At 42.7% G+C, this 14,650-nt stretch overlaps 1 protein-coding gene across 3 annotated transcripts in view; it reads left to right on the forward strand.

Moving 5' to 3' along the window:
- The window catches only part of PSME4 (proteasome activator subunit 4), a 212,390-nt gene that overhangs the window by 180,250 nt on the left and 17,490 nt on the right, over positions 1–14,650 (forward strand). For all 3 annotated transcript variants that reach the window (XM_075127153.1, XM_075127152.1, XM_048842866.2), the window contains 2 exons: positions 12,181–12,343; positions 13,302–13,435. In XM_075127153.1, coding sequence (XP_074983254.1) covers positions 12,181–12,343; positions 13,302–13,435 — 297 coding nt within the window. The remainder of the gene's footprint in view (positions 1–12,180; positions 12,344–13,301; positions 13,436–14,650) is intronic.

Consider the following 14,650-nt stretch of genomic DNA (forward strand, 5'->3'; position numbering starts at 1 on the left):
CTTTCCTCAGCCCTGAAGTGTAGCAATACTAAAATGAGAGCTGCTCTGACAGTGGAGAAGCGAGTGGCGATAGCTGTGTGGAAGCTTGCAATGCTAGACTGCTACCGGTCAGTGTGGCATCAATTTGGAGTGGATAAATCTACAGTGGGATCTGTTGTGATCCAAGTTTGCAGGGTCATTAACAGACTTCTGCTAAGAAGGATAGTGACTCTGGGCAACGTGCAGGACATAGTGGATGGTTTTCCCATGATGGGGTTCCCTTACTGCAGTGGGGCGATAGAACACACATCCCTATCTTGGCACCAGACCACCTTGCCAAAGAGTACATAAACTGAAAGGGGGATTTCTCAATGGTGTTGCAAGCGCTGGTGGATCACAGGGGCGGTTTCACTGACACCAACGTGGAATAGTCGGGAAAGGTGCATGACACACCTATCTTTAGGAACACAGATCTGTTCAGAAAGTTGCAAACAGGGACTTTCTTTCCAGACTGCAAAATAATCATTGGTGATGTTGAAATGCCAGTCATGATCCTGGGAGACCCAGCCTACCCCTTACTCCCATGGCTTATGAAGCCGTACACAGGTAGCCTGGACAGTGATAAGGACTGATTCAGCCATAGGCTGAGCAAGTGTAGAATGGTGATGAAATGTGCCTTTGGACCTTTAAAAGATCACTGGCGTTGTTTGCTTACTAGGTTAGACCTCAGTGAAAGCAATATCCCCATTGTTATTGCTGCCTGCTGTGTGCTCCATAATATCTGTGAAACAAAGAGAGAAAAGTTTCTGCTGGGGTGAGAGGTTGAGGCAGATTGCCTGGCAGCCAATTTTGAGCAGCCAGACACCAGGGCAATAAGAAGAGCACACTGAGGGACTTTGCTTCTCCAGGAGGCTTTGAAAACCAGTTTCAGCAATGAGCCAGAGTAATGTGACACTTACCTGTGCTGTTCCTTACCAAACTGTCCCCTCCATTGCATTTTCTTCCCTGTAAACTCCACCCCCACCAACTACCATGTACTGAATGGATAAAGAGCCTTTTCTGCTCAGTCCATTAAGTTTTATTATGCACACAAACACACAGAGACAGCTAGGAAAAGTAAGATAACCTGGGGCAAAAAGGGCTGATAACACTGTGGGGGGAGAAACAAGGAAAGCTTGCTTACAGATGCACTGCAGTAACAATCAAAGGTGTGGGAATGGGCTCTTTCTGGTCCTTGTGCCCTCCCCTGGTGTTGAGTGCAAGGGATACCGAATACCCCACCATCCCCGCCTCATAGGACGGTTGTGGGAGGAGGATGTAGAACTCGGTGCTGATGGCAGCAGGTTCAGCATAGACTGCAGAGGGACTCTAGCATCCAGCAGCCTTTCTTGGACCTCAACATGTCTGATTGCTTCTTCATAATCCGCAGCATCTCTTCCTGACTGGCATGCTCTTGTTCCCTGCATGCTCTCCTGTCCTCCCTGTCCATATCCAGTTTCTCAGACAGTGTAATCCTCCATACTCTGAGCTCCGTCTTGTCACTCTCAGAGGCGTGCATTAACTGATTAAACATGTCCTCCCGAGTCTTCTTTTTCCACCTTGTAATCTGGGAGGTACTCTGCAATCCTTTGCAGAAAGTTTCTGGGAAGGGCTACCTTATTTTGTCCACCACTGTGCCGTTCCGCTATGGGCTGGGACTCCTAGCATTTACACTCATCTCCAGTGCCAAGGAAGACAATTCCGGCACGGGACTCTCGGCACTGCTCTCCATCACTAATGCCAAAAAAGAATCAGAGAAAAACTGACCGGGGAGCATTCCCCAACCCCAAGGTCTGCGGGGCATAGAGATTCTGACAGTGTATGACTCGTGCTGGGCCATTCGGAGATGCCAGTGGTGCATAAGGTACTGTTGACTCCGACCCCGGGAAGGGCACTATTGAATCCGGCACCTTTGGACTCTCCACCAAGAGAGAGCCACCGGAGTTCAACAGCCCTGGTGCTACCATCCACACCGGAAGCATTTGAGGTAGCGAGGTGTCACTCCCAGTACCACAATCTCCCACCATTCAGGAGCTAACACTGGCAGCCCGGTGGAGGAGATCTCTGAATCTTTCCATGCCCTGGTAGACATCTTAGCAGCTTCAGGGCCATCGTGGGTGGCTCTGCCTTTGAACGATGCAATTTTGGACCCCATCAGGGCCTTATGGCAGACTCCTGTGTCCCTCCAACCTATTGCAAAGAGGATGGAGATAAAATACTTTGTCCCTCCCAAAGGGTATAAATTTCTGTACATACACACACCACCGAGCTCGTTGGTTGTTTCAGTGGCAAATGAGCAGGAGCAGCAAAGTCAGCAAGGGCCAACTCCGAAGGCCAAAGATGCCAAAAAACTAGACCTTTTTGGCAGGAAGGTGTACTCAACTGGCGGCCTCCATCTCAGGATGGCAAACCAGCAAGCACTCCTGAGCCAATATGATTTCAACTCCTGGAGTGCAATAGCAAAATTCAAGGAGCTTTTGCCTCAGGAGTCAGGCGAGTTCTTGGCCCTAGCTTTAGAGGGGAAATCAGTGGCAAGGAAGTCCCTTCAGGCAGATTTGGATGTGGGAGACTCAGCAGCCCGATCTATGGCTTCAGCTGTGATCGTGAAAAGAAGCTCATGACCTCAGTCCTTGGGGTTGCCCTCTGAGGTGCGGCAGACTGTGCATTTGAAGGCAAGTTGCTCTTTTCTGAACAAACAGACTTGAAGCTGCCTAGTCTGAAAGACTCCAGAGCCACCCTGAAATCCCTGGAGTTGCGTACACCGGCTCCTGCCAGGAAGCACTCTAAGCCCCAACCGATGGCACGCTTCTACCCCCCACAGCAGAGACAAGACTATAGCAGAAGAAGGAGTAGAGGCTATAAGAGAAGTTCTCCATCCCAGTCCTTGTCTGCCCCGGTGCCTGCCTCCCTCTCCACACTCCCGAGGCAATCTGCAGGGTCTAAGCAGGCCTTTTGTTGGAATGCATCAGGACAATGTGTGGATCTGATTTCTCCTATATTTGTGGACTGGATATCCCACTTCTAGTAGGGATGGGCCCGCATTACCTCAAATCGCTGGATGCTACACACAATAGATCTGGGATACACTCTTCAAGTCAGTTGTTCCCCTCTTTCCCACCCTCCCTTCCCATCCCTCTTCAAGGACCTTCTCACAAGCAACTTCTGGACCAGGAGGTGCAGGCGCTTCTAAGGTGGGAGCAATGGAAGAAGTTCCACCGGAGCTAAGGGGTCAGAGGTTCTACTGCATTCGAACTGCTGACAATGTGGTCTCTGCTCTATCTGTTCTGGAAGCTGTCCTCCCTGGCCACCATTACTTTAGCCAGAAGGGTTTCAGAGATCCAAGCTGTTACTTCAGAACCACCGTACACAGTCTTTTTCAAGGACAAGATGCAGCTGTGGCCCCACCCGGCCTTCCTGCCAAAGGTAGTCTCACAATTCCATAATAACTAGGTTATTTTCCTATCCTATTCATTATAAGAAACCACATTCTAACAGGGAGGAACAGACACACCATGTGCTGGATGTTTGGTGTGCACTAGTGTTTTACATGGAAAGGACTGAACTCTTTTGGAAATCTACTCGGCTCTTTATAGCCATTGCAGACAGAATGAAAGGCTGTCCACTGTCAGCTCACAGAATCTCATCGTGGATCATTTCCTGTATCCGCACATGCTACAACCTAGTGAAGGTCCCAGCTCCTCCACTGAGAGCCCTTTCTACAAGAATCTCAAGCATTATCAGCTGCGTTCGTGGCCCAAGTTCTGATTCAGGACATCTGTAGGGCAGCAACATAGTCATCAATCCACACTTTTGCATCCCACTACGCCATCACCCAGCAAGCTAGAGACGATGTGGGTTTCAGCCAAGTAGTGTAACAGTCAGTGTGCCAATGAACTCCAAACTCTCGACTGGTGCAGCTGCTTGGGAGTCACCTACACTGGAATGGACATGAACAAGTACTCGAAGAAGAAAAAATAGTTACTAGCCTTCTGTAACTACTGTTCTTCGAGATGTGTTGCTTATGTCCATTCCAAACCCGCTCCGCACCCTGGTCTGCCCTTCTGTTGGAGTTAGGCAGCAAGAAGGAACTGAGGGGACAGCAGGTCGGTGGGGCCCTATATACCACCGTTATGAGGGTGTGACTCCAAGGGGTACCAGAGCCAACCCAAACGATACTACTCAGGGGAAAACTTTCCAGCAGTAGTGCTCGGAGCAAGTAGACACATCTTGAAGAACAACAGTTACAGGAAGTTAGTAACTGTTTTTTTCAAGTTCCTAAGTAACTTAAATGCATCCAGCTTAAAAGCCAGATGTTGATTTGAGAAAACCTAGTATCTCATTGGAGAACAGATAGGCCATAAGTATTCTGACCATCAAAGCAGTACTCTGTGTATTAGAAATGTTGAGAAATTTGGTTTCTAGGAAACTACTAATGCTCAGGATGCACAAATCAAAGCAATTCAAATCCAAATGGTGATTTTAATGCATGTGTGCTCTTGAGAGCACTCGTGGGCATGAATGCGAGGTGCATTACAAAGAGCGTTCATGGGAACCTCAAATGTTTATCAGCAGGGCTTCTAATTTGTGAAATTCCTCCTTTCGGTAAAGCTTTTTAAATTAACATTATACCAATAATGTATTGGATATGTTAAAAAGGGTTTTATGAAATCACATGGGTTTGAATATATATATAGATAATGTGTAATATATAATGTACAGTGCAGAATCATAGTGAGAAATGTTAATGTTTCAGCCAGAACTGAGCCCTTTCACCTCTGGTCCCCAAATACCAGTTTGTTCTGTGGACAACTTTTACATAATGCCTAACTAAAAGTTCATTTTCATGTAACATGTTTCTCTTCTTTGAAGGAGAAGTCCCTCTTGTGTCATATCAGCAAAAGCTATTTTGTGTAGTAATCTCTTGCAATCATGTTGTTACCATGGAAACTTTACTTTACTGTAGCAGTAATCTTGCTTTTTCATTATAAGAATTGGCAAGTTCCAGTATGTTTCAGTAATTACCATAGCATTGCTTTCATCGTGCTATATTTAATGAGAAGGTTATTTCAATATAGAACCTCATTTCTGATAGTCTATATACCTTGTCTCTTTGTTGTGGGCTGAAACGTGACAGACAAGTTCTTAGTTCTGAAGTGGATTTTCAGGTTATTTTAAGTAAAAATGCTAAAATTGATGGTTCTCCCCACCACTTCTTTTGCCTCTCTCTTAATGGACTTTTTAAATTTCTAGTATTTCTCATGGGTTCCTCAGGAATCAGTTCCACAGTTTTCAGCCCAGCCCTCATGTTTGCAGTTTTGTTGTAGCTGTGTTGGTCCCAGAACATGAGAGACACAAGGTGGGTGAGGTAATATCTCTTTTTGGACCAACTTCTGTTGCTGGAAGGGACAAACTTGCAGGCTTCATAGAGCTCTTCCTCAAGTCTGGAGAACGAATCTAGAGTGTCCAAGCTAAATGCAAGGTGGGACAGACTAAGCATAAGCATGTTGTAGATAACCACTTGAAATGGGCAATGAACAGCTCTGCAGTTGTAGGACAATGGCGGGTTCCTAGGCAGCAGGGTGTGTTACAAGTTGTTGTAGTGGGCCATAAAACCCATGTCCTAGGCCTTGTCTATATTACACAGTTCTGTTGACAAAAGTCAGGTTTTGTCGGCAGAACAGTGGAGGTATACACGCTAAAGTGCTACTTCTGCTGACAAAACTCTCCTGCTTTGCTCACAAAATAAAACCACCTTGACAAGAAGCGTAGAACTTTTTGCGACAAAGTTATATCAACAAAGTATCAGTGTAGATATCCCACTTGATTATGTCACTGTAAATGACCTCCAGCAGATACCCCACAATGCCTAACCTGACCACTCTCATCAGCACTCTGCTGTCCTGCACCCAGGTACGCAGGCATCTGCCCCTCCCCCTTTAAAGGCCAGGGAATTTTTGAAATTCCACTTCCTATTTGCTCGGCGTGGATAGTTCACATTGCATCTTCCCAGCTGACCGTGGCAGCTCCATGAAGCAAAACACTTTCCCACTTGGAGCACACCTGAATTGTTGGATCTGTTTGCGCTTTGGGGAGAGGAGGCTGTGCAATCCCAGCTCCACTCCAGTCATAGGAACTTCGATACCTGCGGGCAGATTTCTCGTGGCTTGTTGGATAAGAGCTATGAACGGGACACACATCAGTGCCATGTGAAGGTAAAGGAGCTGAGGCAGGCATACCAGAAGGCAAGGGAAGCAAACCGTCGTTCTGGTGCTGCACTGAAGACGTGCCTCTTCTATAAGGAGCTGGGCCAAACCTTCACTGCCAAGAGACCTGGGGATACTGCGGGGGTGGCTGGAGACAGCAGACAGCGGACTCAACCCCAAGGACAAAGTGGTGGACAAGGGGTCGAGTTGGATGACAATATGGGACAGGTGACGGGGTGATCTAGTACCGTGGTGAGCCAGGACCTCTTCTCCACCCAGAAGGGCTCTAGCCAGTCCCACCACTCCATATCTGGCACGCATGATGCAGGAGAGGGGAGCTCTGGTAAGTGATCTTTCTCAGTTGATGCTGCTCGGTTATATGAGATAGAGCTGTCCTTTGCTATGTTATGTGCTAAAAGTGGGTTAAGGGATAGAAATGTAGAATACTAGCTGTGTTTCTGTGTGCTGGACATTTCCCTGTGCAGCTAAGTAGTGCAATGGAACATGTAAACGCACACTGAGATTTCACGGGCATCTTCCTACCAGAGAGATCTGTAGGAAACTTTCCTGCAAGTACTCCCCAGTCCTCTGCCAAAAGTTCCTTCGCAGAGCTGCTTTGTTCCATCCCCTATTGTAGGAAACTTTCTCATGCCACTTGGCAGTCACTTGTGCAGGGACCAAAGCAGCACACAGGCAAGCAGCACAGGGACCTGGTCTGAAGCCACATGCATGCAGGAGATGCACCCTTGCTTACCCTCAGGAGTGAGATATCCGCGTCAGTGATCCCCGCCTGTGGAAAATGGTGGCAGAATTTACAGTATGTCTCTACTCGCTAGCAATGATCCCCTTAAAAACCACCAAGACCCTTTGCCCCATCTTGAACGCCCAACACCCACCTGGGCTGAACTCACCAAGTTTAGGGTTTTCTCTAAGATGTACACTTGCCAAGGGACAGTGAGAAAGTGACTGATATATTAAGAGGTGTATTTTACTATAATGTTTCGTTGTTGTGCGTGACCATCATAATTCTGCAGAAGCACAAGAAACAATACACAGATGTGACATTCAGGGATACCCCTACACACCGGCAGAGCGCCTCTGCCAGATAAGGAAGTGACCAAGGCGGAGCAGGAAGGACACGTTCCAAGAGGTGCTTCAATCCTCAGAGGCCATAAAAAGTGAACGCAGGGAGTGGAGAGAGACCCTGAAGGAAAAATTTAAAATGGAAAGTCAGGACAGAAAGGAGAGTGAGGAGTGCATTGTAAAGGACCAGGAGCGGATGATAAAAGTGAAGGAGGAGCAAATGGAGATGTTGAAGTCCCTAACTCTCCAGGCAGAACACATGCATGCTTCCCTCCCATCCCAGCTGATACAGAACTGCTCTCCATGCCCTCCCCAAACTCCTCCCACACATTCCTTGCAACTTCCCAGAACATCTTGGTACCCCATTCATGCCACCCCCATCGGACAACTTCCAAAATGATAGCTGGACTTACACACAGCTATGAGAGCCTATACTGCCCTTCATTGTTATCTGCCTTCCCACCAAGCCTTTCATGTGTTGTTAATTAGTATTTAATAAAAACAAACTCTCTGAAAGATAATCAATCTTTATTTGTCTCCTACATGTGGTGGTTGCTGTTGGTAATAATACATAGTGGTGATCATTTGCTGACTACAAATCCCAATCGGGAATCATCACAATTTTCATGCAAGGCGGCAAGTTAACAAAGCATGGCAGAGTGCTATATAGAAAGACTTACATTACTAGGGCTCATTATCAAAATATCACCTCAAAACCTCCCTGATTCGAATAGCCCCTCTAATAGCACTAGTATCTGGCTGCTCCATCCTGGGGGAAACTTTTCACTCTGAGCCTCACAATTATGGAGCAGTATCAGCGTACTTTTAGTCTGCCAAAGTCGTATTCCACAATCCACTGTGTTCAGCTGCTCCATGAATGCCAAAAGTAATCTGGTGGTGTTTCTTTCCATGACATACAGCAGATCGGGCAACTCTGATTCCTGTTCAGATTGGGTGCTCATGATATACTGCATGACCATCTGCAATGTATTCATAACAATGACTACAACAGTAGAGAGCAGTGCGGGATCCATCCTTTCACACAAAGATGGTGGGTACACAGTAAATAGGCCATTGAAAAATGCCGCGAAATGCAGTCAGAATCCCATGGAATTCTGGGACAGAAAGAACTGCATCATGGGACAACCCCCTCCACAACTCTTAGCTGCAGAAGGTGTCAAGTAGGACAGTGGGATGGCTGTCCACCGTGCTCTGCTCTCATTGTCAATGCTACAGTACCAAATGTGGTGCACTCTGCTGACAGAAGGAGTATAGTGTGAACATGCACAAGCGATGTAATTATACCAATTTTGATTGTCGGCTTAACTTGTGTCGACAAAACTCTGTAGTATAGACAAGGTCCAGGATGTTCTCTCTGTGAAACTTGAAAGCTTGTCCCTTCCACCAACAGAAGTTGGTCCAATAAAAGATGTTACCTCATCCACTGTATCTTTTTTAGGTATCATGGTAGATGACCAAAGGAACATAAACTCTAGTGTAATACCATGGCTCATGATCTTTGGAAGGATTCTTGGAGAAATACAGAGTAAAAGTAGGGAGGTGATATTGCTTGTAGCATTGGTGAGACCACTACTGAAATACTATATCCACTTCCGGTGTCCACACTTTAAAAAGGATGTTGGGAAAAGTTGGAAAGGATTCAGGGAAGAGCTACAAGAATTATTTGAGGTCTGGAAAATGCGTCTTACAATGAGAAGCTAAAGGATCTCAGTCTATAGTTTATTGAAGAGAAGCTTAAACATGACTTGATCATGGTCTCAAAATACCTACAAGGAGAAAATATCTGGATTCTTTAATCTATCAGACAAAGGTATTAGAAAAAAAATCTAGTGACTAGAAAGATGAAGTAAGCTAAAAAAATAAAACTGAAAATTCAGCACAGATTTTTAAGTGAGGGTAAGTAACCATTGGAACATCTTATCAAGGGATGTGGTAGATTCTCTATCCCTTGAAGTCCTTAATTGTAATTTTCAAATGATTTTAGTTCAACCACAGGTAATTAGGCTTGATATGTGAATTAGCATTTGGAGTTCTACTGCCTGTGTTATGTAAGAGGTCAAACTAGATCATTATCATGGTCCATTGTCAAAGACTGCTCAAGACAGTCTGCCGGCCTAGGCAAAAGTTCAGTCTGCCATCCCCTCCTGTTCCCAGAAAAGAAGTTCTCAACTGGGGTGGGGGGGCGTGCAGTGAGCCCAGACGCACCCCCATCATGACGGAGGGGCAGGTAGGCCAAAATTGAATTAGTAGCATTGTAACCTGACATGCAGTATTGCAGTGCCACTCAGGTTGGCCCCCGTTTCCCTAGGAAGAATATACCGCCCAGGCAGCTGCGTAGTTTGTTTATAACTTATCCATTCTGGTATTAAAATCTGTGAAATTGAAACATCTAGTCTGGGTAAATGGTCCCTTAAAGAGTTAAGATGTTTTGTTAGTTGTTCGTGGAGTCAATGTTAAAACAGCTGTTAAATCAACCAAAACACATAAAAAGTACATAATTTACTGTAAGACAACATTGAATCTATCTAATTTAGAGTGTTTTTTAATGGGACTTTAATTTTCTCAGTCCTGATATAATTTAGGAGACTGTCAAAATGGCAACTTCATACGTTTCTTCTTTTTTTTGTACTTTATATACTACAAAAGTTCTTCACTAATTTATTCTTTATGTAGTTAAATATACTGCTTAAAATCTTTTTATTACACTGCAATTTCCCTTTTAAGAAATTTGAGTGTCTTTAGCTTCTTACAGCAAATAGTACATTGAGAGTACTCCACTACAACTTTTCCTTGTGGTCTGAATATTTTGTTTTAATTTTCAGTGTGTCATTAAACACGTATTACTTGCTTTTAGATACAAGAAAGCCAACTGCTACAGTTTGACTCCTCCACAAAAAAATGTAGTTAGAAAATCCTGATGCATGGGAAAGTATTCCACTGAATATGTTTCTACTCTGTAGCTTTTAGATCATCATATAGGCCTAATGGCTTATAAATTCTTAACTATGAGAGATGTTAATGGGCATTGCAGTACATATGTATAAAATTATACTTTATTAATGTGATTTTTAAGGACTTTGTTTCTATGTGTTCGTTGCAGCAAAATATTGCCATTAGTAAGGTTGATTTGACAATATTGAAAATGGATTCTAATACAGTGAACAGTGATGTAAATGATTAGGTACCTAGTGAGCCCGCTCACTTTACAGCCAGGCTTCCACCTATTCTGGGATTTGCATTAGCACTTCATGTTTCATTTAACAGCTTAGTCCTTAAGAGGCTCATAAATTGCTGATAAACAGTACTGGCAGACTATTTCACTTCATACTTTCCACTATTAATAACGAGGATCACATCTGAATAATATGCTGTGGAAATGTAAATGGAAGGAAGTCTCAAGAGCCTATTGTTAACTTACTATGTTTAATTATTACAGCACTTGCTGCTATACTTTATTGCTTTGTGGAGGTTCAGAACATAATGTTCTAGGATATAATTTATTATAATCTGCTACATTGGATTCAGAGCGTGGGTAGGTGTTTGTACTCTAGATAGATGTGCGTTCTGTTTAGTGTAACAGTATGTACTTATCAGTAAATGAGGCAACTGCTGACCACATTTTAATAAGCTAATTGGGCTTTCAGATTTTTAAATGTTAAAATTTTCTTCTGGTCAGCCCATACACCTCTATTTTTAATAGCAATGGGCTTGTTGTGACAGGACCAAATTTGAGATGACAAGACAGAACCTGTGTTTCTACAGTTTGTTAATTTTTTTGTGTATTTCACTAAATTTTAATGGCCTATTAGGAGTGATGTAGTAACACTGAGTAGGCAAAGCTGTTTTTGTAAGTAAAGAGTAATTTAATTGTCTTCAGATATAATTAAACCCAGTGAAGTTTTAAAAAAGATTGTAGCATTGTGAATTTGTGGGTAATTAGTTGAAATTGATTTGGCTTGTACTTTTGGTAACTTAGTTACAAAAGAGTGGTGCATGTCTCTGTCATATCTATTTTTACAAGTCAGTTTTCTGATGGATTGACCAAGGCTCAAGGCAGTAAAATGAATACTGGAAGGCTATACAACTGAGTCAGTGACTGCACACTACTGACATAATATTGCCTAATAACCCAACATTGCTTATAAACATCAGCAAGAGTTACAACATTATGAAGAGTATTGTCATAATTCAGTCTTAATACAGGATGGCCTCGTAAATTTCCCAAGATTCAGCTAGGATAATAGATATCATGAATATAAACATTCTTAAATTTGCATACCTCCAAGATGTTCATCCTAAACTGTGGATTGTAAAGGTTTCATATGTAGCAAGGAAAGAAATGAAACACTTTGGATAAAGGTATATTTTCCCCTGTGTAAACTGATCTTAGTGTACCGATTTCATTAATGGACAAAGCAGGTATCTCTATAATAGTTGTACTATTTATATATTTTCTATAAAATCACAGTAGCATTATTATAAATTGTTCTGGATTATATATTTATCACACATGACTATTTTTCAAAATTCAAAATCAGTTGCTGTTTTAGCTTACAACACAAGTTAGACACTGAAATTTTATTGTTTGCTGCAGTCGTGGATCACTAATTTTGTCAATCTGTGTAAAGACAGTTTTAAAATTGTAAATGAATATTGTTTATTGCTTTATATGTGACACTTTAATATACTAATTGTATTTAATGACCTACTAAGATGAGGTGATAAAAACTTGAAAGGCCTTTGTCAAGCACAGTATGGCAACATGATCTAACTGATCAGTCCAACAGGGCAGTAATAAAAGTCAGCCATGAATGTTTGATGTAGTAATTGATGTAGCTGATGTTTCTGCTCCTAGGTGAGAGAAATGGCTGCTACCACACTGAGTGGCCTGCTACAGTGCAACTTCCTCACTATGGATAGCCCAGTGCAGGCTCACTTTGAACAGCTCTGCAAGACAAAACTACCAAAAAAGAGAAAGCGAGACCTTGGCACAGTGGTGGATACCATTCCTTCTGCAGGTAAAGACACTGCCTTGGAGAAGCAAACTGTAAATTAAAAAACTGGTTCAGTTACTTTATTTACATTGTCCTTAGACAACTTATTATGTGAGCAACTCAGATGGCTAGAACAGGCCCTGCAGTTACGGAGGACTCTTCAAGCAGTATACATAAAGAAACGGAGCTGTTGTGTATGCAAATATTTATAATACTTAAATGTTTATAAACCATCATGACAAAACATTTTTGTTTATAGATCTGACTTTTTTCCTGTATGTTTGTATTGCTCCTAGCACAATGGGGTCCCAATCCCAATTAGGTACTTTGAGTGCTGATACAGTATAAATGTTAAATAACACTATACTACTACAGTGCAGAGTTATATGATGGTTAATAGGTTTTTGTGGTTTATTCTAGGGTGTACTGCTTACCAATTTCCATGAATGTACATGTATTCAGAGACTCGTCAAAGAGGAAATGGTTATTTTACCAGTCAGTGTAATTCTTTGAGGGTTGTCTTAGCAGTCACACGCCTCATCCACCTTCACCTGTGAGGCGCCGGAGAAAGGAACTAAGTTAGAGCTTGCTCTCCCTAGAACTTTCAGTGCCATTAGACTGTATTTACATGAGCCCCAATAGGAACAGTTTACCAGAAAGTTACAGAACATCGGTACAGGCATTTTTGAGTCCACTGCAGAGGCAGCCCTTGAACTGGTAAATAACCTCTCCTTTTTGATTCTTCACAAGAGCCCGTAATGGGTAGAAGATGTGGAGATTAAGAATTCCCCTAGTATGGATGTTAGTTGCGCTTTACTGCTCATGATAACTTACGTTTAATGTGTATTTATTTTAGTACTTTTCATACGTTAAAAATAGCTGGAATTACTGAAAGTGAAGTTTCAAGCCTGGCTGTGTTATGGAAACATATTTTGAAAGATTTATATCCTGCCACATGTATATTACGGTCTTTTCATTGCAGACTTGGTTAAGCGCCATGCTGGTGTGCTTGGACTTAGTGCATGTATTTTGTCAAGCCCTTATGATGTACCCACTTGGATGCCCCAGCTTCTGATGGACCTCAGTGCCCACCTGAATGATCCTCAGCCTATTGAGGTAAAAATAGTCTGATCCTATTTATTTTTTTCTGTTTAATCTAAAACATGTCTATCATCCTTACATCAGCTTCCTGAAGAAAGACTGTGAAGGAATATATGTCACGGTGTGACATTTTTTCTTCAAAAGCTCATAACTTTGCTAATTCCAAACGTGCTTTAACTCAAAGGCACCTTATGAAAGCATGCCAGTTCCTTGCCATATTTCTATTCTGCCTCAGTCATTTCTACACTAGAGCCAAAAATAAATTAAGTAGAAAGCTGAGAGAGTTTTATTTATTATGGGGAAATTCCTTCACTCTCCTTGTACTCAAAAATGACTAACATAGTTTTTACACAAACTAAACAAAATAAAGCAAACAAAATCATTGGGTAGAGACCAGGGCCTATAAAATTGCAGCCTGATAGATGAAAGTACTGGAAACTTTTATGAGCAACTCAAAAAAGGGGCTTTGAATGGAAATACTTAAGCATCTTTACCTGTAGCTGTTGCTAGCAATTCAACTATATTATTGTTATTTACTATAGTGTTTAAACTTTGTGGAGGGGAATTTCCTTGAAAGAGCTAACCAGTTCTGCTAGGGCTGACTTTTACTGGATTACAAAAATTAAATCTGGAGAGTGCATATAATTATTTTGCCTTTGCGGTGCACCAAACAAGATATACTAAATAATAATAGGAGACGATATCTCTGGAATGTCCCCGTAAAAGTTTGATCTCCCATCCACTTTGCAAGTTGTATGTGACTGAACAAAAATTATTGTTTCAACCTTTTACCATCTGTCTGTCCAACACTGAAAAACCCAGCAGAGCCTGAGCCCCTACAGAGGCATCAACAACACTGAAAACTGAGAGGAGGGAAGAAAACTATTTTGATCAAAATTAATAAGAATTTACCATAGGTCTCCAAAGTTTGCAAAACAAAAAACCAACAGCCTTGACAACACTGATCTAGAGAGATTAGAATTCAAAACTAGTTGTAAATTCTGAAATCTTACAGATCTGGACCGGATGAATTTTTGGGGGTCCGTTCCAGACTTTCCAACTGTCTGAATGTATACAAATGCTACTTGAGGAGTGTCATCCAAATATAGAACTACCTATTCTTCTTCAAGTGGAGTCTCTGTGGGTGCTCCACTTCAGGTGATTATGAACCCTGCACCTCTAGTCAGAGAATTTCGATAGCAGTACCTGGCTGGGCTGCACACGCACGCT

This window comes from Caretta caretta, chromosome 3 (assembly GCF_965140235.1).
Source record: "Caretta caretta isolate rCarCar2 chromosome 3, rCarCar1.hap1, whole genome shotgun sequence".
Taxonomy (NCBI): Eukaryota; Metazoa; Chordata; order Testudines; family Cheloniidae; genus Caretta; species Caretta caretta.